Source organism: Tubulanus polymorphus, chromosome 4 (assembly GCF_964204645.1).
Source record: "Tubulanus polymorphus chromosome 4, tnTubPoly1.2, whole genome shotgun sequence".
Classification (NCBI taxonomy): Eukaryota; Metazoa; Nemertea; class Palaeonemertea; order Tubulaniformes; family Tubulanidae; genus Tubulanus; species Tubulanus polymorphus.
This window is the reverse complement of record NC_134028.1, coordinates 2,941,658-2,967,404: the sequence shown is the minus strand read 5'-3', so window position 1 is coordinate 2,967,404 and position 25,747 is coordinate 2,941,658. Positions and strand designations below refer to the sequence as shown.

The 25,747-nt window shown below is 37.3% G+C and overlaps 4 protein-coding genes across 6 annotated transcripts in view; 1 reads left to right on the top strand and 3 right to left on the bottom strand.

Annotated features, from left to right (window-relative positions):
• The window catches only part of LOC141904653 (rap guanine nucleotide exchange factor 6-like), a 47,482-nt gene extending 41,898 nt beyond the window's left edge, over positions 1-5,584 (bottom strand). Inside the window, exons 1-3 of one of the 2 annotated variants that reach the window (XM_074793285.1) lie at positions 5,225-5,584; positions 1,749-1,876; positions 1,321-1,404 (exon numbers count right to left, since the gene is read on the bottom strand). In XM_074793285.1, coding sequence (XP_074649386.1) covers positions 1,321-1,404; positions 1,749-1,876; positions 5,225-5,293 — 281 coding nt within the window. In that variant the 5' untranslated portion in view covers positions 5,294-5,584. The remainder of the gene's footprint in view (positions 1-1,320; positions 1,405-1,748; positions 1,877-5,224) is intronic. The other variant, XM_074793284.1, reaches the window with a different exon arrangement.
• Positions 5,585-8,081: 2,497 nt separating this feature from the next.
• On the bottom strand, positions 8,082-10,349 carry LOC141903657 (uncharacterized). Its single transcript, XM_074791876.1, has 7 exons — positions 10,162-10,349; positions 9,562-10,019; positions 9,412-9,448; positions 9,153-9,321; positions 8,869-9,048; positions 8,620-8,758; positions 8,082-8,540 (listed from the first exon to the last, which is right to left on the bottom strand). The coding sequence occupies exons 1-7, from the start codon at positions 10,251-10,253 to the stop codon at positions 8,293-8,295; spliced, it is 1,323 nt and encodes a 440-aa protein (XP_074647977.1). The 5' UTR covers positions 10,254-10,349; the 3' UTR covers positions 8,082-8,292.
• A 628-nt stretch (positions 10,350-10,977) lies between these two features.
• On the bottom strand, positions 10,978-12,529 carry LOC141903740 (uncharacterized). Its single transcript, XM_074792012.1, has 6 exons — positions 12,422-12,529; positions 12,083-12,181; positions 11,846-11,992; positions 11,587-11,753; positions 11,355-11,436; positions 10,978-11,278 (listed from the first exon to the last, which is right to left on the bottom strand). Exons 1-6 carry the CDS (start codon positions 12,521-12,523, stop codon positions 11,201-11,203), a joined length of 675 nt encoding a protein of 224 aa, XP_074648113.1. The 5' UTR covers positions 12,524-12,529; the 3' UTR covers positions 10,978-11,200.
• Positions 12,530-12,631: 102 nt separating this feature from the next.
• Positions 12,632-23,747, top strand: LOC141903739 (uncharacterized). Of its 2 annotated transcripts, none has more exons than XM_074792010.1 (3): positions 12,632-12,713; positions 13,256-14,511; positions 20,483-23,747. In XM_074792010.1, exon 2 carries the CDS (start codon positions 13,349-13,351, stop codon positions 14,480-14,482), a length of 1,134 nt encoding a protein of 377 aa, XP_074648111.1. In that variant the 5' UTR covers positions 12,632-12,713; positions 13,256-13,348; the 3' UTR covers positions 14,483-14,511; positions 20,483-23,747. The 2 variants fall into 2 exon arrangements, with proteins under 2 accessions (XP_074648111.1, XP_074648112.1); XM_074792011.1 differs by having other exon boundaries at positions 12,649-12,687.
• Positions 23,748-25,747: the final 2,000 nt, after the last annotated feature.

The following is a 25,747-nucleotide window of genomic DNA, read 5'->3' as shown; positions in this document are numbered from 1 at the left end:
GTCACGACGCACACGTTTTCAGGAAAATATTTCTTAAGATAAACAAACTTAACAGGAGGCAACCTGAAAAATATTTTTAGCTCAAGGTGAATGAAATGTCAACTCCTTGTTTTGTTGACAATTGAGTAATGAATGGATATAATACGACAGTGCAAACAAATATAAACCATTTTTTGAAAGAATACAACTTCAGTAGGGAAAAAACCCAATCACTAACTAAATTCTGAATTAGTCTGAAAACTCCTAGATCAGAAATAATCATCATTTTTAACTATCAGATTTTCCTCTCCGCCTCCATCATCAATCTCTATCAAGGTTCATCCAGTATCTCGAAGGCCACGTAAATCACAAAAATCAATACCTTTTACAGTGTAAACCTATACGAGGTGACAAAAAATCAAAGATTTTCAGACGAGGAAATAATTTCTATTCAAGGCACTCTGAATGATACACATGAAAGGAAATCTTATCCCTAAAACCATCGAAGAAAAAAGTTTCCGATCGAGAAAACAAAGTTTCTATCGATTTACAGTCGAGACGACTTAGTAACGCAACACCTGAACATCGGTCGGTCTCTTACAGCCGAAACTCACCGCAGAACGTATCGATCCGTCGCGCGATAATTCGGTTATTCGTTTTCTCGAAGAAAAAAAAACGAATACGCATTATTGGATTCATCCGAGATTCACGTCCGAACGCTTCGACAAACCTGACAGACTAGATCGTCGTCGAAAGTGGCCAAAAATGAGGCAGACAGACGGGCGGGCAGACCGCGTTGACACAGAAAAAAGACGATTTTTCCAATTCATCAACATGTGTAATAATAAACCCAGTACGCTTCAATGAAGAGGAATACTAAAGACCCATGCTTGTATACGTGCTATTAGGGTAAAACAAAAAGATAATTCTGTAGAAAAGGAAATCAATATTTTCTGGCAACTAAACCATGTAAAACCTCTCATACTCGCATATTTTTTCAACATTTTCCACATCTTTGACTTCTATCTTTCGGCCCTGATGGAGCGAAGAATGAAAAACAAAAGGGTGATTTCGAGGGGTACAGATGTAAGACGATGATCATTGCAAAATTGCGTGTTTTCAGTTGTATTTCTTGAAAAGAACGTTGCCTTTTCTTTTCTCCCTGGAAGCAACAGGGCCTACAGTATGCGCGCAACAAAACTAATCTTTGTATCTGAATATGCTAAAATAAATAAACACTTTCCGATTCAACCTCAAGAAAAACTTCTTCTTCGCCACTTGATAAAACATATCGGGGTTCAGCGCTGAAAAAAATAGCGATAAATCAGCTCGTATAAATACCTGCTACGGGGTAGATACATGCTGTTTTCAATAAACACACATCCCGTCAATAGTATATACCAACTAGAACTCGGCTCTCCATAACTGAAAATAACCATTTCAAAATTAGTTTTTATCTCAGAAAACACATTGCTCGGCAAAATTTATTACCTGGTATATCAGCCTTGAAAAAACATTGATAAAACACTAATTCCGTGTAGAGAATCCCATAATAACGAAAAAATAATCTAAGAAAATGTTTCCAAGAGCTAGTAGTTTATTCGACTATATTCTAATAGTGATTTTCAGGTAGGCCTATCTTTTTTGCAGGATTCTCTACACATGTTAGCCGTGATAGTGAAGATCATAGCTATGTAATATTGATAAATATTAGGATTATCAATAGCACACATACGCCATCTATCAGTCATTCGTCGAACCGAACTCACCAGTACAGGATATCGTTAGCGTCGTAGTGTTCATACCGAACTCGTCGACAAATCGTACGTAACGCCGTCTCGCGTAGATTCGACAATGCCTCCAAGCCATGCAGAAATGAGAATATTATATCTAAATCCTAAAGAGAAAGAGAATAAAATCGACGATCAACTTTTCGCAAAACTCCGCAACGAATCATGAAAACAATGATCTTATTATGGATACAAGCGTTTATAGTTTTGGGATGCTGCTTATCAAGTTATTGCTTGAATGACTAAAATATCTTAGTTATCGCTAAGGAAGGCAGGTAGCAGCACCTCCCAACTGCTGTTACCTCAGCGTGAAAGACCCGATCACACCTTAAAATATGCAGAACTAGTCTCAATCTTGTTGAATTAATTCATTCTCATAATTCTATATCTCGTATTGTAAGTAAATAGCATTGTTTGCCATGTTTGAAAATGCTTTTATTTTCCGTTTTGAGTAATCCATTGTAAATATTCATTTTTCATATAGAAATGGTAGGAGTGTAAATAAATCTTATTTTATTCCCGTAAAAATATTTTCAACGGTTTGAATAACAGTTTGAGTGGAAGTACACCCTCGTTAACGACTTGAAAGGTTTCACAGTAATGTGTGAAAACGAGATCAATTAAAAATAACCCCAATAAGCCACATTCACATTTATATCTTACATTCCACGTTTACATAAAAGTATGCCTCAATGAATTCACTATTAAAAATCTCGCATGAAATTCTAAGTAAAAAGCAAAACAAAGTCAATACAAATAACAGGCGCTCATTAGAAAGGCAAATTCTCAAGCCAGATGCATTTGACATAATTCGAACAATATGAATGATGAATACCATAAACTATTCTCGAGTCATGAACGAAAATATTCCATGATTAGAAGAGAAATTGAAATCCTGCTCGTGAGTAGGGAAGCTTCCTCTATGAGCTATTCGTCGAATTCACATTAAAAATATCATCGTCGAATTCATCCTTAAACCAAAATCATTTTCTAAGCGTTCTAAACACTCTTTGATGTTCTAATTAGAATCTTCACACGAGCTTTAAAAAATTCAAACACCCGACATAACGAAAAACCCTTTTTGATCAGAAGTCTTATGCAACAGAATTGTATAGGCGTAAAGGCATGCAACCTGTAGAGTGTTTTTTTAGGAATCCGGCTCACTATACAAATATCAACCGGTACATACAGTGGGTACATTCAGTGTTACAGACACGACATAGGAGAGGTTTGGAAATTACTGAGTCACATAGGCCTGCATATACTGTGGTCACGGAAATGGGCGGAACTACCGCTCTCTTATTAAGCCGAATATAAAACAAGGTCCCTACGAATCAGTCATTCCTGGACGAAAGGAGTTTTTGAAAGAGAAAATTTCAAATTTCGAGGAGGCATCTGCATTACATTTATATACCAATTACAGTAGACTCCCCCTTAATCGGAACTGTTTATCTCGATAAAAACAAATCCCAACTCTACTGTTTAAGGCGTAGTCTACTACACAACTACACACTAGAAAAAAATTTCTAATTGCCTTTTTCTCAAAATTGAAGAAGTTTTTAAAGGAGTTTTGGGCGTTTTGTGCAAATTAAAGGAGAACATTCTTTTTTTCCGTTCAGAAGCAGATTTTTTCTATTGAAAAAGCTGTAGATATCAATGACTTTGCCGTATTATCATTACGTAGTGACTTTATAATCGTGACATCACAGATTAATTGATTCATAAACAGCTGTGCGCGTACTGCGCGCACGGAATTCAAGTAACATTTATCAGTATAATAATATCACAGGCTATAACATTATTGGTTAAAACTATAGATCAGGTGATTTTATATAGGAAGCTAATCCATGCAGATGAATACATAATAATAATGATAAAGCTGGCCCCAAATTGAACCGATGCCCGGTCAATCCCACAGTCAAGCCCCAAATTGAACTAGCGCGGTCAGTCATCTACCTATGTTTAGGTCATTAGAACGAATAAAGTATTTTTTCTATGAAAAACAAATAGTCCATTGGCATTGTATGCAATACCTTAAAGCAAGCAAATCACCTATACATACAATAGATATATCTAACTTAATATTTTGCCACCGAAAAGGAACCTTCCTGATCAGATTATTGACGGATGAAAAAGGATTTTCATCACCTTTAGGGGTTTCAATGTAAAACATAGCGCCACGTACAGAAAAACTGCTGCGCGATTAAATCATTCAGTAGTGGAAATGCGTAAAAACTCAAAGACATTTATCGAAAAAATGCAAATATGTGTGAACAATAGCAAGTATCAACAACAAATATTCAATTCACATGTATGTGATATTGGCAAGTTGTCAATTATTCCTAGGAAGCTCTAGTTATTGACGAAGGTAACAACATCTACCCAGGGGTGCAATCACACCCCTTCTCACTAACTACAGTTAGTATACTCTCACATGATTAATCATCCCTTTTGTAATTTTCAGACAGCTTTAGGCATGAACCCCTACTCGTTAGCCTCATTCACACTGTTAGGCATATTTAGGTCGGTCTAGATTTGGTCTGTTACAATTGGGAACGAAGTCCGTTCTAGATTGGCCCATTCCTTTGAAGAACGGACCAATTTGGTCGGACCCAAAAGTCCGATCCAAATTTCAGAATGGAGGTAGTGTGAACACAGGCGGCTATCATCAGTGACTAGCAATAATTCCATTCATAGAATTACATTACATGAGAAGAAAGTCTGAAAGGTCTCCATTGAAAATTGGTCTTCAGTCAACATCCTAAATCAATGTCGTATACATAATCATTATCATACGTCAAATATCAGATACACTGTTGTCGTAACCATAAAATTGTTCATCTAAATTTAACCTTGGTCGAATCCTAGTTTGTACAAATGTCACATAGTGGATTGTCCAGGCACACACGTTCCCGACATCTGTGTTATTCTCACTGTTCAATTGGACTGACAATAGAACAGTAGGAAAAGCTCGCGTTTTCATTCATTCTCTCGAATAGCTTCTGAATATCAACATTATTTCGATATATCGAAAATTAGACAAGAATGAAACACGATATCTCAATAGATAATCTGAATATAGAATTGAAAACGTCTCCCCGGATATAGTTTTGAATAGAGTGAAGAAGAGATTCTTTTAGACTGCGTTTACCAGTGAAAGTGAACGCAATTTGTAGGAGGAATCTCCACAAATACAACATACTTAGATATCTCAATTGGAGATAAATAAATGGTAATAAATAAAATATATCTCTTAACTTTGTCGAAACATTTGTACTATGTACTGTTTATATTATTCCCTGATGATTTAGTTGAAAATAAGCGTTAATAGGAGTCTCGAGAACCTTCAAAAGCATTTCCATTTAGGAGGCGTTGAGGTATCAAGGAGTTGTAGGCACCCGGTATAAGTTACCAGGATCGAGAGTTTAGGAGGGGGTGTTAATGGTGATATTTACCTCGGCAGTTCTTTCATTCGGAGGGGTCTGTAAACATCGGTGAAACTCGTGTTCAAAATACGACGACATCTATACCAGCAAAAATCACCTACATTTATCCGATAAATATGATCAATAGTTGATAATTCTAAAATCGGCGATTTCACAATTTTACATCCAAGTTTCTTTCCCTTTCTCTATCAGTTCGTTCTACTCGATCAGTCCTCAAACTCCACCACGGAACAGTTTTTACAAACTTTCTTGTTGTCTGTTTGCCTTTTTTGTCACAGTCAATAATTCGTACGTCAATAAATTATGTAGCTTAAATATTATCAGTTAAATAAAATTTACTATCAATCGATAAATAATTAAATTAATAAATAATGAATACTTCTGGACGAAATTACTGATTAGATATAGCGCTAATTAGATTTAGATTTTTAGCTATTATATTGACTTATAATGACCGATACTTGCATAGAATCAGAAGCCACAAATAAGTTATTGAATTAAATATGGACGCAAAGTAATGGCGATATTTCTGGACGCAAGTAAAGATTTCGGACGAATCGGTATCGATATATATATATATATATATATATATGTTCTATCACTGTCATGTAGCGAATGACGATAAAAAAATCGCGAAAAAATCAGTTGCGGACGAATTAAGCGAAAACTCAAGGTAATATATTCGAAAACATAGATTACTATAAAAGCACTCGCGATAAGACTCGATGATCACTCGCGATCGAATGAGTTGAAATAGTCCGCCGTAGTACTGCGCGTTATCACTATCCTTTCGGGAGAATTTCGCAAGTAAAAACCGGTAGTCGTCTTCTAGCGATCGGTAATCGAGAAATGGAGGGAATGAATATCGTTTAGATCACAACAGCCGAGATATGATAATAATATCGATGATAACAATACTCGATTTCACATTCTAATCGTCGCAATGTTCGCCGTTAAAGTCAACGTCAGTACAACATACGGTGAAGACATCGTATCGCATTCTACAGCGTATGCATATATTACGAAGTCGCGTGGCATTCCTTGAATTCTCAGCGCTTTCTCTACCCCATGCTAATGAAGTCGGCAACCTGAAAATTAATCGCATAGATATCATTAGTAAGTATACCTCGTCAAGATGTTCGAATGACGGAAATATCTTTACACAATTATTATCGCCCCTGAAGAAGAAATTCGCCATTATTAGCCAGGTTAAAGATTTGCATTTTTATTAGGATCATTCATATACATAAATATAGCGAATAGGGAACTACGTTGATTTTTTCGAAAACAACAATCTACAGTAGGTTATTGAGTGCTTACTACAAGACCCTCTAGCTGTGGACCAGATGTTACAAAAAACACCATGATGGTGATAGTTTAATTATTAGATAGCAACAATTATTTTCTAAGTTTTCTTTAATGAGACTAAGCAACAATTGACAGTAGAATTAGGCAGTGACAGTGTTACATCACACTATTTACTGATATTCAACATTTTGGTTTGGTTTATAACCGTTAAATATAGCAACTTCTATCAGTATAGTAGTGAACAGATTCTACGACGATTTAAAGGCAAATACACAGACTATTGTCATCGTAAATGTCAGTTTGTCGACGCGATTTATGTCTATTCTAAAGGGAAATTCACTCTAAAAATGGTATCAATACTTACTTTATCCGTTAAATATATCTACAATTATAAAATCGAGTTCAAAAAGGCTCATAATCCTGTCTAAATCTACTAATTACTAACGAATTACAACCTACTCTGAACCGCGATGAGTCATAAACTACTTGCCCAGACAGTGCTGCCACCGTTCGGCTATGTTGAGACTGAACCATTGTCTCATGTGTTTTTTCTCATTTATGTCTCTACATTTCATGTACCGTCCTGTATTGATGTAAATATTTTATAGCATGTATCTCCTATGATTTGTGATTATTCGGAGCAATAAAATAAAAGTTCAAGTTCAAGTTCTGTCGTGCCGCGCCGGGCGAGGGTGATTAATTAAATACGTTCGGAGCAGTTCATCTCGCCGGGACGGGTGTGCGTTCTGAGCAAAATAACCCCAAAAAATCAGATCCCAGACAAAAAAGGTGGGTGAAAACAACCAGTTTCACAGTTGGAAAATAGATCTAGAATTTCTTCAATTTGTCTCAGAAGGATGTGAAACTGGCAGGAGTGTTACCAGAAGTCCCACTTCTTCTTCGGCACACTAATAAGAGCTTTCAGAAGGAAAAACTTAAAACAAGCGTGACAAACAATATTTATTTTTCTTGATAACACAACATCTGTTTTAATTATTCTAAACATTGTATCTCGGAACTTAGTAGAATAATCTCAGCCAGCCACTTCAAAGAAAAGCATCCTGGAACCCTCGTTGAAAAACATGAAAATTGGCAATTGCCGAAAAGAATGAGTGTCAAATTTACAGCGGGTTTTAACGATTTTTGACTTGCCGGAAAAGGGCAACTTCAGTAGGAAGGCAGGCGTTCGCGGACCCCCAAGAAGTCTGCTCCTGATGTAACGAGTTCTTCGTTCACAAAAAGGTCCCGAAACCCAATGACTCATTCCGCGTCTTTAATGATGGACAGTTCCTATATAGATGCCGGCGAGTTCTTCGTTCAAAAAATCGGAACTCGATTTCTCAATACCAAGTTAATCAAACATTCACCCAGTCCTGAAAGTTGTATCCACAGCGATCTCCGTCACTCTACGATCCTAGTGTACGCAGACAACAGAAAATTATAACATCAGACACTGAGAACATAAAGGCCGACATTGGCCTTCTACCCCTGCGACATCTCATCACTTACATAGCCGATTTCCGTGCAAACAAAGAGAAGTAGTTTAGACAATAAGGAAATTTATTTACAAACAACTTAACAAATTTACAATTTTTAACTATAGCTCGAAAAACGTTTTCCATATTTGAACGATGTACATTTTTCACTTTTCCCCAAACGTATCGCCAGAGGGGCATCCCCCCGGCCCTTCAAATAAATAGCGCTCCATGCGAAAAATAAATGTCAGACCTCAACACAACAAATCTGCATTAACATAAGAGCACCGTTTTCTACGATTTATTAATGCTACACTTATAAACCCTCAACATGTCTTTGATTGGTGCCCGGCACACGGGACATTTGGCGCTCCTTTCTTTCAAGGCGTACGCGCATCCTTGACACATGCACAGGTGACCGCACTGATAGAGCACAGTATCAGCATCATTTTCCAAACATATCAAACACTGATTGTCATTCGCCGGGTATGATTGATATCTGGAAGCCGTAGTAGCGGCGGCGCTCGAAGGCTCATTCACGGCTGAAAAAGTAAAATAAGATCATTATCAACACACTTATACACATTTACGTAACATTTATTAGAAGTTATAGCTACGTACCTGATAATGATGCAGCAACTTCTTGCCTGATAGATCGCTGTAGATCCATTTGCATATCCAAACTCAACTGCATCATTTTCTTCAGTTCCTCAAATTGATCCTTCATTGATTTCATTTGTTGGTGCAGTGCGCGATTACTCTATTTAAAAATTACATTTTCAATGAAATTCGGTAATTTGTTAAATTGTTAAATTGATAGTCTTACACTTCTTTAGAAGATAAGACTAAACTTTAAAAAATAGTATTCACCTGTGAATAAGGAACTGTGTGTGCGGTTGCAGAAATCATGCTCAGGCTATCAGAGTTATCCACTGGTGGCATGATACCCAGATTAGAGAAATCATTTCTATGAATGATGTCATTAGAATGAATTGTGTTGATATATTCAGCAACTCGACGTCCATCGGTACCCGTACTGTTTAAATGAGACTGAAAAGGAGAATAGTAGATTAGTTATTCTCACTGAACAAATCCTTTTTTCATGATTTCAAACATATCATGTTTAGATGTATATTCAATGTGAAGAAGCTTACCAGAACGGTAGATTCTAGACGATCTCGAGTGGGACTCTCTAAGGTTGATGTGACGAGCTGTCTACGGACCAATTCGCTAATATCAGCGACGAGATCTTCTCTCCTATCTTCTAATATATTCACAGTACGCGTCCATTCATCATTAGAAATAACAATGCCAGAACCAGTCCTAAAAAAACAGTATTCGATATTCCATCAAATCCCCAACGAATGACGGATAATTAAATGATGAATATAAATGTATTTGAAATATTCTTACCGACTATTTTCACCACTGAACCAATTATTTACGGCTCCTGGAAATTGGAAAAAGAATATTCAATAAAAACGAATCAATTCAATCGTCATTTTATAATAAATGGAGAAAGAATTTTAATTTCTGGCTCTGCAGAGTTTTTTTTATACTGACCCAAAGAGTCGGAGCTGCTTTCAAATGAGATATCATCTTCTTCGGGAATTTGTTCAACAGCCCGATGTGACGGTGGAAGAGGCGGTGGTGGAATTACAGCGGGAGGCGATCGTGCAGCGGGAGCAGGTCGTACTGGCGCAGGTGCAGGCGCAGCTGATGCTGCTCTGTGGTATTCTGAAATGCTAGATCTAACGATATTTTCCAGTTGTCTCCTAAATGTCGTCGACTGCAGAACCGATGTGACCGGGCGATTCTCGAACAAAGTCGTCACTTCGACGACCACAGATTCTGGTCGGTGCTCCTCAACTCTATCGGTGTTCACTGGTACGTTAGCGTGTTCCGCTTGTTTTACTACTTCCATGCGTTTACCGAAAAAACTATCGAGTTTATTGATAGAATCTCGTCCTGTAACTGGCTTTTCCCCGAGCTGTAACTGTCTCAGTTCGTACATAGTCTCTCTGAAATTCGAAGGTAAATGATTTTCATTTTCGATCATATTCATCAATTTACTAATTAATAGACTTAGTAGACATTCATGATGATTCGGATAAATTATCAGAGACAGGCAGTGTCGATAATTTTTAGAAATGAATAGTTTACCTCTTTTTGCGTTCGACCAATTCATCAAATCCGTCAGCAGCATTTTTTTCGGTAGACTGTGAAAAGTCTTCATTAACGTATGCCATTGCCATGATTGTTTTGATATCACGACTTTCCTGGGTGAGGTTCCTTAATAATGTTTATTGCAGGACGACGAATGAGGCTTTATATACTGTACGATTGGCTCGTATTCAAGTCTCTGGACAGACGTGCTGTAATACACTATAAATAGTCGATTGATTAACGGTGTGATTGCACCACCACTCCAGTATAGCGCGTCAAAAACCACGTCATAGATATACCAGAAAATATTAACTTAACTGATAAACATGCAACAAGACAGTTCTTAACTTTTTTTAAAAACGTTATAGATATCCCTTAATCATTACCAACATCATAGATATTTCCTAAACTCATTAATCTATCAATCTATTGATGAATGTTGGTCTCGCAACATATGCAACTTGAATACCAGAAAATAATGTCTCCTGATAAAGCAAAGAACAAGATCCAGGTGGGACCAAAAGGGAGCACAAGGAGTACGTTCAATTATCACGTGCCCTAATGAAAAAGAACGGCATTTTTCAGGGCAATCTTTCGTCCCGCAACTAATAGAACAGCAGTCAGTCTAGGCCCTTTTGGCTTCCCTATTGATGAATGTTGGTCCCGCAACATATGCAACTTGAATACCAGAAAATAATGTCTCCTGATAAAGCAAAGAACAAGACGGGACCGGGTACTTATAATCAATACCTTTAATCTACTACATAAACATACAATTTACAATGTACATATACAATCTGATTACATAAAACGCATAAATTTTCACAACCTTCTTTAAGCAAAAGATATACATGTATTTAACTCAGATCTTTGCAGATTTAAAGTTGATATTTGACTAACTTGTATAGCGTTTTAGTTAAACATTTAGAAAGAAATGAAGACATAAGTCTTCTATGCAAGAGTAAAACAAATACACAAGTTTCCTTCCTGTTTACTGTTCATAATTCATTTCATCGAGTTTAATACCGTAAAGAGGTCACGACATCGGTTCCGGAATTGTTTGTAAGGTTCGTTTCAAACCCGGAGGCGCCAAATCTAACGCAGATTTTTCATCCTAAAACAATATATAAAATGCATGACGTGAAAATGAGAATATTTTCCATCGAAGGGAATTTGATAAAATTGCTCACCTTATTTTTAATGGTTACACTTGCTCCGTGTTGAAATAACAACTTCACAGCATCGGACATCTCATCCTCACAAGCCATATGCCTAAATTAATTAATCAAGTTTAATTCATTTAACTGTACTTTTACTACAAATCATGGAAGCAACACCATTTTACAAGTAACCCTGGTAGTTCCTGAATTGTGTTTTTCAATCAGGCAACAATTAAAATTCTAAATTGCCATCACAACTTACATTGGTGTATTTCCGACTTCATCTGGATGGTCCGGGTCAGCGTTATACGATAAAAGTAATTTCACCATTTTCGTGTGACCTTTCGATGCGGCTCTGTGGAGAGGTGTTTGCTGAACCCAGTCTCCGATGTTCGGGTTTGCTCCTTTCTCTAACAACAATTCCGCTATCTACGATTGAGATATTCATAGAGAAATGAAATAAGAACCAAGTTCTGCAGTTGTGAGTCTGAAACAGTGCATTTTCATTAGCGACAACATACCGCAAATCTGTCTTTGGATGCCGCATAATGTAAAGGACATTGACCAGTGCTATTTATAACATTTACTGATGCGCCCTTTGCAAGAAGATCTTTCACTATTTCATCTCTACCAGCTGAAGATGCTATCATCAAAGGCGTCCAGTTTGACTAAAAGTGGAAATAAATTGACAGCAATTAAATATTTACTACCAGTACCGGTTTATGAAGTATCCACAACTCAGTCCAGTAGTGACTCACCTCATCTCTGGTATCTATGTCTACATTTTGTGCTAAAAGGAATCGAACCAATTCGGTGTGTCCGCCAGAGGCAGCCCAGTGAAGTGGAACTCTGCCAGTCTAAACAAAAAGAATTTATCATTATCAACGGCCGAAAAAACAGGAGCAGCCCGCGAACCGCACCATCGCAAACAGCACTAGCCGGTGCTGCCACCATCACCCACGGCACAAGAATCCGCTAGATGGCGAACTAGTCGTTATAAATGCTAAGTCATCATAGCCCATTTTCAAGCGAAAACATACACGTTAAGGCCAATAACAATTTCAACAATCAGCAATAACCAATTCAATTTTACGAACCCCATCTACTTTAACGAGTAAACTCCGATCGTCAACCGTCTTACGCTTAAAATCATTGATGTTTCCCTCGTAAGCGGCCTGACAAACCTCACTGTCCGACATTTTGGAATTTCCCACTCAATCCGTTAGATCGTGTTCGATTGGTCGAAGCTTAAGTCGATCGGCCAATCACGCCGGTGTTAACATGAGAGGCTACGGATCAGCTGTCATTGCATGCATTGTGTGCAGAGAAAAACAGTCGGCAAGAGTCTCTCGATACGTAGCCTGTACGTCACTAAGCCTAACCCGTAGCGTGAGTAGAGTATGATTACTGTTGTTGGTGGATTCTGAGATTAAATTGTTGTGATGAATTCGACTGTCTAAATAACGTCATTATTGTAATTAACGTCAAAAGAATTTCAATGTTAATTTTTTGTGTTCATGTGTTGTTTATTGTCACCGGGCGGGTTCTTCAATGAACGAACCACTCCTTTTTAATCAGTTTTCATACATGAACCACAGAATGTACTACAGAATCTAGTTGATCGCTCCTCCAGTTTAGTAGAATGTGTATATGTAAGGATGGCTCTTTGTCCGGTTTGTTACCCAGCTTTTCGTGTTGAGACCCTGTTTTGAAGAACCAAATTTGTGAATAATCAATAGCTGACTATTTTCATGCTATGCTTTAGGCCTACAGCTTGCTGGTGGTCGATTTACTGGTGTAAAATAAACTGTAAAACTGTAAACCATAATGTTTTGGAGTAAAGCCAAATAATAGCATAACAAAATACAATCTGTCACTAACTGAACTGCATTATATTCCTGCAGACTTTTTAAACCATTATTTATTTTCAGGGTATTTAATCCCAGCTGCTATGCCAGCCAGCGTTGTGTATACACGTCCTATCAGTTAGACGAGGAATGAATATTTGAGATTTCATCGACAAAATGGTGTTGGCCGAATCGAATGAAGTACAGCAACAAAGCGGAGGAGCTTTACAGCCGCAGGAGCAGTCGTCACGACGACATCGTAGGAGAACTCCGACCGCTGCGGCTCAACCGTTACTCTCCAGTCAGGTGACGACGACGCGACAACAGAGCACGCAGAGCGCTCGCGGCGGAAACGTAACTCTGCGTCCGGGATTCGCGCACGATCGAACGCTCGTTCTCGGAGTCATTCAGCTCCTGTCGGGCGTCGCGGCGATCATCCTCGCGACGGTCGCCATCGCGTCGATGGCCTGGGGTTATTTCGTCGGCGCCGGAATTTGGACGGGCGCGTTTTTCATATCGTCCGGGATCGTCGGAATAATCTGCTCGAAACGCAAAGACAACTGCACGATCATCGCGTTTTTGGTGCTATCGATAATTTCATCGGTCGTCGCTCTGATGCTCGTCGGTTTCTCGGCTGCAGGTATCGTCATCGACTTCCTCGAACAAACTCATCTCAAAAATAGTCAAGTGATGGTCGTGCATAGTCTGATTCTGGTGATCGCGTTCATTCAAGGAATCTGCGCGATCGTGTCATCGACTATTTGTTGTAAGACGGTTTGCTGTCAGGGAATATTAAACCCGCCTCCGTATGGTTACCCGTATTGCCCGACCGAAGGGCAACAGATCGCGATATTCCAACCACATCCGGGTCGAACCGGAGGAATATTCTCGTTACCGCACGGAGCGTATATAATTCAACCGGCCGAGTCGGGAAACAATCAAATTTTATACATGCTTCCAGCGCCGGAGACGATCCGACACAATTTACCCCCGCCCCCGTATTATTCTCGAGAGAGACTCGACGACGACGAACCGGCCGTCTCGTCGCCGCCGATAATCGTAACGACGACGACGACCGAGACGAACGTTCCCGCGTCGCCGGCTCCGCCGTATAACAGCATGCCGAACGTCAACGAAATGAACGGTATCAACTCTCATAATACGTCTCAAGGAAGTATCCAGGTAATACCGGTTGTAGATCCGAATTTAACTTTAGAGATAGCGCCACCTAGTACCGTGACGGAGAACCTGCAGACGTATGAAAGTCCGCGCATCACGATGGGACAAGAGAATGAAGAGAATAAACCATGATATCTATAATTACTGAATCAATGTGTTAGGTAAGTGTATCTTAGGGTCAGCAATTTTTTCGAGGCAAACTTATGTTTAAAATGGCTAATCTCAGAGTGTGTTTCATTTACTTCATGTTTTCATCAAAGAATTCATAATAGTCCTCGCACAAAGGTCATAAATATAAGCGGTCATGTCTAAACAAGTCAAACCCAGATTAAACCTAAGATTACCAAATCCATATTCGCTTATATAACTCTGATAAAGGATTATCCTCACTCGAAAATTGAAATGGTATAGACAGCTTCAAGTCCTATCAATAGGTTTGTTCCTAAAGATAATTGTACATAAAAAGGTTTAATTTCCCGTGCTCTAAACCGGTCTATTGTAAAAAGCTTATCAAATCAGAACATTAATAAGTACTTAATAACTGGATGATTTGTACAGTTAATTGTTCCATAAAACTTTAAAAAAAACTATCTGCACGAGTCCAGTATGAATAATAGTTTTTAGTCTCTTTTTATCTCATGCTTCAGCCTTGCTAAAATTAGCTCGAATAACAATGTATTTACCAGCTTGAATTATGAATTCATGTAATTTATCCAGTGGCATGTATTGTTTTGGACAGAGGATAGAAGTAGTTTGATGATAAAACGATTGTCTGAGTATTTATTCATGATTTAAACTAATTTACTCCTAGTGAAATACTTCAGGATTGGTGTATAGTTTTGTCGAGGTGACAGACAGTAGGTAGCTCTTGTGAAACATGAAACCCTTGTTCAATGTAAACGTGAAACCTCGTTAAAAGTTAATTAATCGATATTGTGAATTTGTGAACCTATCGATGAAACCTTCTCTGATGAGAGGATTAGATTCAGATTTAATCACATAAGTCTTGGTCAGACGTTTTCGCGTTCAGTAAATCCGTTTTCCTCAGATGGGTTCTGTAGGCCTCTACCTAATCTCTGATATAATTGATATAGACTTTGTTTAAGTGAACTGTATGTTTCTCCCGTCGTAGAAATGATCGATTGATTCAAAATCCTGTCATCAATAATTGTTCATTCACCAAAACGCAGCCAATCATCGGATTTCTGCTACCGGCAATACGGTTTGCAGATACGTGCTTTTAACAATTACCTACGATCGCTGTATAGATATTGAATATAAGCTGACATAGAATGTTTTTTTTTAAGGAATGAAGTTTAAGTTGAAGAAGCAGCGATCCTATCGAAGAGAACCCTCAGAATTCAATATTTTTGCCCATAATTTATTCATAGCTAAAATGAATTCCATGCAATTACATAATGATGAAACTATATAAATCCTGTCATGCATATATTTTTGATATCGACGTGAACGTTGTGTTGAGTGGCCACAGTGTATATTCACCTGGTATCACTTTAGATGGCTATTTGACTATGTAGAAGATGTAATCGGTATATTTCTCTACGGACCTCTTGTTTCTAGGGTGAATTTGTTACGGGTATAATGATACCAAACATCCATCATTAGTCGATAGAGCTCCGACTCTCTCATCTATTATTTCATATCATCGTAGTTGGCCTCTATTTCGGATAGGACACTTCCATGCCCTTATTATCGATTTCTTCCCAGGTGTGCAGCAAATCCGTATATAGGCGCGGGTGTAATTTACGGCTGCTGATGTTGTGGCTACCTCAGCATCCATGTATGTATTGATTTTGGATAAGAAGTGTGGATTGTGGTCAGCAGTAGTGGCTTACACCAACACAACCATCGATTCTTTGTCTACTACAAATATGTCGTGGTTATTCAGAATAGATTATTTATAACCTATGATTTCATTGTTTATCTCTGGGAGTCTCACTGACACGTCTCTCCTAAATTCCATCTACGATTATCTAATTTGCTATGCACGCATCCAGTAGGCCTACCATTGGAACATCTGACAAATTAACCACCAGTTCTCGCAGTTCACATCTGCCCAGTAGATTACTCATATATGAATTGCCATCACTTGGAGACAATTTGGCCCACGCTTAATTAGAGAGTGCATATTTTACATGCAATCATTTTGCTTGTAAACTTTGGCTTGGATATAGTTCGGTATGATTGGTGGGCCTCTGTCGAATAGGTATTTACCCATTTGGTACCCGTGTGAGCCTTTTGCCTGGGCCTAATCTGGCACGGGCCAAAAGCATTCGTGTGATCATGGCTTTTGATCGGTATTCTAGAAATTTTGTATCTGATTTGATCTTATTACTGTCAGATTACAGCAGATCTTTCAAAGCCGCGTGTGTGTCTGTGTGTGAACCACTGTTCTCAGAAAGCGCTGAACAAGAATCTGTCTTGTGTTATTATTACCTAAAACAATTATTTAGTTACATCTGATAATATTGTTATCTCTGCCTTGGACTTGTTAACTCACTGATTAGACTTGTTAACTCACTGATTAGACTGGTTAACTCACTGATTAGACAGCCACCAAGTTGTTCCGTTACCCCAATTTCTGTTGTAGGCCTACCTGGTTCATAAGGTTTACGACTAGTCGGTACTTGCTTTGTATCAAATACTTCTAAATCTTATAGATATGATAACGGGTGACTTGGCGCTTGACTTTGGACTGGTTTAAATGATTGAAAGTTATATCGGATTTTTGAAGGTGATTTCGAGGCTCGCGCTTTACGTCTGAATTTCATATGAATTTCATGTCCATTATTGATAAACCGTGCATTTTAAACTTTTTAACCAGCCATTATCACCTGGGTTCTGTAATTGAAAGCGAAATCTATATATTCGTGATCGATGAATCCGATTGTCCTCGAGATGCAACTAATGCAACAGACAGTGAGTCACTCGGCAACAGGTATAACGACGCACTGTCTGGTGTGATAACGACAGCACGGTCCTGCTGCACCATACAGGCAGTATCTCGTTCTATACAGTCATACCGGGGTTTATTCTGGGTAAATCTGATTCATGTCATTCCTTTCACGTTTCTGCTGCATTCGAACGTTTCCCGCTTGGATACATGAAAAATTCAAGACGACAATCACCAAAGGCAATTCGGCATTCCACAATCTACTGTGTCTTATCTAATGTTGTTGTTTTCGATGGGTGCTGTATTGGGTACTGTATTGGTTACTGTATTGGGTGCTGTATTGGGTACTGTATTGGTTACTGTATTGGGTACTGTATTGGTTACTGTATTGGTTACTGTATTGGGTACTGTATTGGGTGCTGTATTGGTTACTGTATTGGGTGCTGTATTGGTTACTGTATTGGGTACTGTATTGGATGCTGTATTGGTTACTGTATTTGGTGCTGTATTGGGTAGCCTACTGTATTGGATGCTGTATTGGTTACTGTATTGGATGCTGTATTGGTTACTGTATTTGGTGCTGTATTGGTTACTGTATTTGGTGCTGTATTGGGTACTGTATTGGGTGCAGGAGGAAGGTCCCTGTTAATAACAAGAATCTATTTTGAAATAGGCCTAGATGGAATTTTCTTACTCAGATTATCAATTTGTACTGAATAACCACTGTTCGTATTGTCGTTTCGTATTACTACAGACATCTAGGTACAATCTAAATAAGGAACTATTTTGCCAGGAAAAGTGGACTGACCGACAGAAGAGATATTGAGGCTCGATTCTGTGTCAACGTTGTTTTCTATGAAAGCACCATAAAGAACTGAATCGGTCGTTCAATCGTACAGCTCCCTGTTTGTACATTACTTATATGCAGCCATACACGATTATCCGGTGCAAATATTTTTATGTTATGTCCCTTTTTTATTAGAGGGAAAAAACTTAAAAACTTTTTTCTGGGAATCCAATTTGAAGAGGAGGATATATTGCCTGAAATATAGGCCTAGTTCATTCAATTTCTGCTTACAGACCAACTGCATTTTTAGAATTATCACACCACTTGAGATTTTATTTTTAGAATAGCGTGTTGATTTTCGATTTTTATTCACATTTTCATTTAGCAGTTCTTCATCGATATCATAGGATCTACTTTCACTTAATTTACGAGAAGTCAAAGCAAATTGTATGATTCGTAAGATGTTATCTTAAAGTTAAAACAGACAAAGGGATCTTATGGATGTCGTTAACGATTCGGTACAAAATATGATTCACTCAGTCATCAATTTTGAGAGTTGATGAAGCAGCCTCGTCGAGTAGCCTCGAATTACTCGAGATTTCTGCACCTTGTACGTTATTGACTTAGCCATCATTTTTAATCCGAGCATTTTAACGTTGTGTTTGTATGAACTTCATAGCTTTTCAGTAAAGTATCTCTTCTAAACAGCTGAGTGCTGTTGCCGTAATTTTCGGGGTAATAACAAGTTGTGTGTTTATGTTTAATCAAACGAGATGGTGTTGTGTTGGGAACCGGGGAAGTTTAATTAGAAATTCAATATATCTGTACACACGCCAGTCAGCTTGTGTTCTTCATGAAATTATCCTCGGTGAATGTTATCTAGGCGTATAGTTTTCAAAATCCCAAATGTGGAATAGTACGAAATAGTTCTTGTATCCTCGACACCTGGTTTATTTGACTCTTTAGATGAAATAAGTGAACTCTTTTGAGTTCTTACTCGCGACTCTTTCGATAATGTAAGTGAACTCTTTTGAGTTCTAACTCACGAAAAGGGAGTCATGCAGGTATTTTGATCATACGACGTCACAAAAATTAATAGTTTCAGAAACTGCCTTCAGACGAGTCTAGTGAGCTCGCCGACATTTTTAATGCGTCATATATGATAATATCTAATTATCGTTCTGCGTGAGTATGATATAAATGTGTCGTTTAGCCACCAGCGGTAATTAACCCTTTACCTTCTCAAACGGAGATTATTCGTCGAAATCTTGAAATATTATTAACCAACAAGTGTACAATACATTATATTGTATTTTTATCCTTGTATGGATCGAGTGCTTCGTAGAAGGAGTCTGAAAAATAACTCTTGACCTGCTTTTTGATGACTATTTTGATATCTATATATCGCTGTAGGAAAAATGGATGTCTGCGATTAAATTGGCTGTATATATATTAGGATGGTAGGGTGCAGTAGATAAATCAGGGATATGAAAACAATGAGTCCGGTTTTAAAGGGAAATCATTATAAGAGAGTGCTCATAAATGGAAACTATATCAAGTGCGATTTCATTGATGATGACCACAGGAATTAGCAACATTTTCCTCGCATGTAGAACGTATGATTTAACGATTAATGAATCTTCGTTTTATATTTAGTTAGAAAATTCCATTTGATGAAGTTCTGCCCAGACCATCATTATCCAGATCCTGATCGAATGGACTGCTTCCTAAACTCGTGGTTCGTGTTAAGCGCAGGACTTCGATATATCGATCGATGGCATCTGTTTTGAGAAGTGTATTCTATTGAAATTTCCTAAGACGAACATAAAGAAACTTGTGTGTGATAAATGAAGAAATCCCACATATCGAATTTGAAATTATACTATCAAATTTATTATTACGAAACCACAACGTTTCAGCTGTTGACTAACAGCCATCATCATTCCACCTGATGATGGCTGTTAGTCAACAGCCGAAACGTTGTGGTTTCGTAATAATAAATTTGATCGTATAATTTCAAATTCGAAGTGTGGGATTTCTTCATTTATCTACAGTTTACACGGATTATAGTGTTTATTCGACAACTAACTTGTGTGTGGTTTTATTTATGGTGTCGAGAGATTGTGAGAAACGCAGTTTCCCGTATGGTTTATCATAACATGAGCCGTTCTTGAATAACTTGTTTTTATGTGTCACAGCGTGTAGTAGAAAAATGAACTCCTCAGAGGTCATAGATAGTTCACGAATACGTGTTTTACAGCCTTATGTCGTTTGTGTTTGACGCAGACTGTCGAGAGATCTCAACGATCACTCGGGCGTGAGTTTTATTGTAGCAGATAGGTGGTGGTGTAGCAGACGCAATTCCCGTAAGGCTCTTAAATAATCAACGCTGGCTGAAATTTATGAATTTCGTTTATTTCTTTCATTTCAGAAACGACTAGCGACGACAATGACACAGTCTTGAGTATAACGGGGAGATTTATCATCTGAACGGCGATTATCAGTGAGAAAACAGCAGTTAGACATCCAAACCAAACCCGCGATGATCAATCATCAGAGAAATTAGATGCTTTGCTTCTTTCATTTGATAGTGGTATAAAAACTTATTCAAATCATGTATGGCCGCCATGTTTAATCTGACGGTCGCGTGCTATACGCATTTCATTGTTTTCATTGAATTGTACAGAATCTTAAGTGTCTGTTCATCGTCTGCTGACGCATGTTACTGCTAATCATATTTTACTCCTTTCGCTAACGGAGGCTTTACATCTGAGATTAGAAAAATTACATATTCGATGCAATCCACTCCTCAACGTTGCTCAGCCATTTCTGAATTCTCAAATAGATGATGTATTAAGGTTATTTATGTGCATTTTTCAATTGAGTCTTTTCTTTGATGCAATAAATTCGTCGTTGAAGGTACGCGTATGTTTTATGTATTTTCGACACTGCTGAGACCAGTTAACTGAAACAACCCACTGAAAATAATCATTTTGTACCTGGAAGGTGTCATGTGAATTTAGTTTTTGCGACGCCTAAATCATTTGTTGTTTGTAATGGTTGATTGTGATGAAATATGTTAGAAAATAATAAGAAATTTGCATTTTTTTTTATCAGTCACTGGTTTAGTAGTTTTTGAATTACTAGTAAAATTTCCATTTTTTGTATTGGTTTATAACTTTGTGGTCTTTAATGGTAGATCAGTGGATTGAAATGTATAAAAAAAGAGTGAGATACTTAGAAAGAATTTTCTTAAATTTTTAAGGGCTGTTACATCGCTACTCTTTCCTGCTTCTGTATTTTCTGCTGGTTTAACAGCTTATGTTGTTGCTGCTAGACCTGGTATATACCGGTAGACGTTAGGAATGATGTATATTGCGAGGTCTTGCTGGTGACAATATCGTAAAAACTATAACCGGTCGATAATGTTATAACATTATTTATTACTGCGGGTTCTAATGCCTATTGTGTGATGATCTACTGGGCGCAATAAAGCCAGTGAGCAATTAGATGTTGATGGAGAAATCTTTTATATAATCATGGTCGGTAGGTAAGAAAATTCTACCAGCTCTGTCTATGTATAAACTTTGTAGATATTGGTGCGAAGGCTTCGAATTCAATTTTGTAGAATCGACATATTTCCAACCCATGAGAAAATAGAATTCAACAATAGAACTCAAATTTATATATATACAATTCAGTATAATTCGACATAGTTAATAATGCTAGGACTAAAACTCATTTCGAATCAATGATATGGTTTAATTAAGCGGATCTGACTTTTTCGAAACTGTTCAGATGAATACTGAAATATGGTTTAATAAATAATTTGATTGAAAGTGGAGATATTTATCGATATGTCCTCTTCATCAAACCGTTGAAAGAAAATACTGAAAAGCAGCTATACGGCAATCAGTAAATACTTCGTCGTCATTTATATCGACATCTAAATCCGTCGATGACAATGACTTTGATCATTATTTCATGAGTCGAATGGCGGGGTCTAATTAGATATTCTAAAACTGATATACTCAAAACGACCGTAAAATATTGAGTTCCAAGATATCTGTAATGACTAATGGAAAAATGCCTTTGATACGATCGGCTTTGAAGCTTTGCCGACGTCGGTTCAAAATTTTAATGTTTCTTCGATGTCTCATCAAACATTTAATGTGTCATCAACGCGTGAGTTATTAGCGCTATGATTGCGCTAATCATCAATTGCCATACAGGATTTAAGAGTTGTTTTCTTTATATCTTTCATCTTTGCTTTCGATATTGATGCTGAAATATCTATTCCATTCGTATCATCTTTGATAATTAAACACTGGGAGGATGTATTAAAACTGAATTGAATAATGCTACTCAATTGACTGCGTGTGATTAAAATTTCAATTATGTATAGGGTATATCCTGGTTATAATAGTGTGGGATGAGGGTCCATCATGGGATAATTAAATTAGTTTTCCAGTTATATGCCAGGCTATGATTAATCATAGAAATTAAAATCTACTGAATGCAAGTGTTCAGATCTGTTGTGGGATATGAATTGAAAAGGATCTAAACTAGACCCAGAAGTAAAACCTTGCACGAGCTTTTATATCAAAGTTGTCTCATTGTATCGATAATTTATATCCTAACCTCGATGAAATTCAGGCCCGTATAGGGCATGGAATATGCGGGTGGTTTCGTTTATAATTTGGCTGGAACTGAAGGGGGACTGGACTCTTGATAGATTTTGAAGACTCCGCTAGATATTGATGATGAACACTGTAAAAATCAAACTTATTTCATTAATTCAGAAATTGTAGATGAGCTTCTGAAAGCTGTTAACGCTTTCATCATTAACTGGGCAACAAAACAGTTGTGTATATTCAATGATAATTGTAAAAAATAAGTATGACAATTTGTGTGATTGTTGTCAAAACATAAACTGCTTTGAATGTGTGTTTTTGAAATGTTTTTTTCTATGTATTCGAGCATCAGATGATCGCGGTTCATGTGATGTTTTAATATCGTTGAATAAATGTCAATTGTGTAAGTGTCTGTATGAGTTCTGTATGATCGGAATTGTTGAAAAATCCTTATGAAATACGGAATTTAATTTGATACTGACTGAAATATATCATGATACTTCAAGTAGAAAATTTGAGTGAAATAACAGTTTTAATGAAATTAGGAAAGAATTGTATTCCTTCGAAAATTTTTTTTAAAGATATTTCTTAAAAGTCATCTAGTTATGTGTTATTTGGCATCATCTACATAGTTGTATCATGACTGAATTACCTCGGCCTATTACGATAAGTTTATGATAGGTTATATTTTTGCTTTTAGCTGGATCTGATATCAAATTCTAATAGGGTTTTTACTCATTTGTCTCGTAACATTACCTTTGAATACTAGCAATAGCGATGGATATTTTAGAATTAATGAAACTGCTATTAGATACATGATGAATAATTCTGGGCTCTGAATCTGTGCTTTACGTGTATGAATACGAATACAAATCTCTGTGTTCTTATCATAATGAAATGTCAATCCTGCTCGGAGTCTGTGTATTGCACCCCCCCCCCCACCGGACTTACACTGCTTCTGTATTTAGTAATTGGTGTGCTTGATTTTCTGTATATTGTATACGATGTATTTGTGAAATAAGAGCATGTAAAAATTACTCATTATGCAAGAATATATAGTGCTGAGGTTATTATTTATAAGTCAGTTTCTTGGCTTTTGTTTCTTGATGAGAAGTAGACTGGCGATTTTTTAGTGGATTCGTCGACAGGAAATCCCCGGTGAGTCTGCGCTAAACAGGTTTTCTATCAATAGACAAGAGGACGACAGACAAGATTATTTTGCAGCAAATAACCTGAAGAAGTTTTCACAGTGAATACACAGCAAATGTGTATCCAGGCCGATTATCATCCGATTTGCTCCATTCTCGGAAAACCGCCCCAACGGGTTCAACATCCCGGCCTCAGTTACTTATAAAAATCAAAACAATTTCCTATTCCCGTTTCACCAGTTGTGGTTAAAAACGCTTCCCATTTATTAATCGTAGCAAAAATTCATAAAGACTAAAAATGTACAACTCGTAAAATGGGTTATTTTCCCTTTGTTTGAGATTCTGTGACAGATTTACTATTCAACTTAAAAATACAATTTTGGTATCGTTTGACTCAGTGGAATCTCTCCTATATAGATCATAGCTGCTTAACTATGAGAAGTAGCACACTTTCTCACTAGATGGCGAAAGATCTCCCTTCTTTTTCATGGATTTTCATAGCCTCACAAGCATTTTACTGGGTACTCCTGTAGTAACCAGATGGCACCACAATCGAATATTGGCATATAAGTAAGTCATTAGCATAGCACAACAACAGTACTGTCCCTAACCACATGTGGTCTGTCTGTACACGGGTGTGTTACTATTTGTGTTTGCTGACCCAGACATTTAAACAGCCTATGTTTATATAAACAAATGATACTTAGAAAACTATAGTAAACTCACTATAAGCTTGTAGAGCTTATAGTACCTGGAAAATCTGTGTGACTTGAGTGATATCTTGAATGGTCAGAATATCTTAGTTAAATGGTTGAAGCCACGTTTGTTGTATCCGGAGCAAAGAATCTTTATGAAATATCTCGATTGATGCAATTATATTTGCGTATAATTATGAGTTTTCTCTATGGTCTACTAATGCATAACAAAAAGTTAGAGAAATTACATAATTGCACACGGTATATATTCGAAAAATTCCCAATGAAAAACTTCGAATCGGAAAACGTATAAAGCCTAATTCCTAAAAATGACCTTATATTCAGTTACTGTGGTATTCATCCATTATTTCACCCATTAGTGGAACGAATAAAGACTTAACAACTAGGCTAAACAACTTCTTTTGATTTGGTATTTTATAGAGATAGTGAAAATATATACGATTCTCTACCTCGAATCCTTTAAAATTGCTAAACCGACGAGAACAAATGAGTTTTACAAGTTTTTCTCAGATAGGTAAATTACACGGGTTTTTTTCATTTGATGTTTTTCGAATAACGACTTAGACAACCCGTAATATAGAAAAGCAATATGAATGGGAGTTTTAAGCCATAACCACTCATAAGTACCTTTGAATAAAAAAATGAACTTATTACATCTAGATCGATTTTCAAGTAAATTTGTATGACTACGAAAAAGATAGTTGTTCATGGTTTTACCAGTTGCCATGCATCACTGTGTGCACGGGTTAAAACATAGCAGTTGCTCTTTTTAATTACCGTGACTAATATCAGTGTTCATACCCCTAGAAACCATCAAACTGATCAACTCAAAACATATATAAAGCCGCATTCATATAATGTCTTTCAATTGCAACAAGTAAAGCTGAAAAGATGACTACATTTTTTCCAGCGCAACCCGCCGTTATTTATGTTCCAGTATTACTTTCTAAAGAAACTGACCATAAAACTACTCAAACGGGTAGTAGCAAAATTGCTCTTAATGCTGGTCCATCGGAATTGTCAGAAATAGTTAACTATATTCACGATCTATTTGCGTTATTACAAATACGATTTTTAAGTTGCTCTGGAGATATTTTTCTCGAGATTACTCGAGGAATATGTGATGTGGGATTCACTACGGGAGGACCAGCAACCGTGTCGAAGATATTAATATTCACATCTGGTGTTCTGAAACACT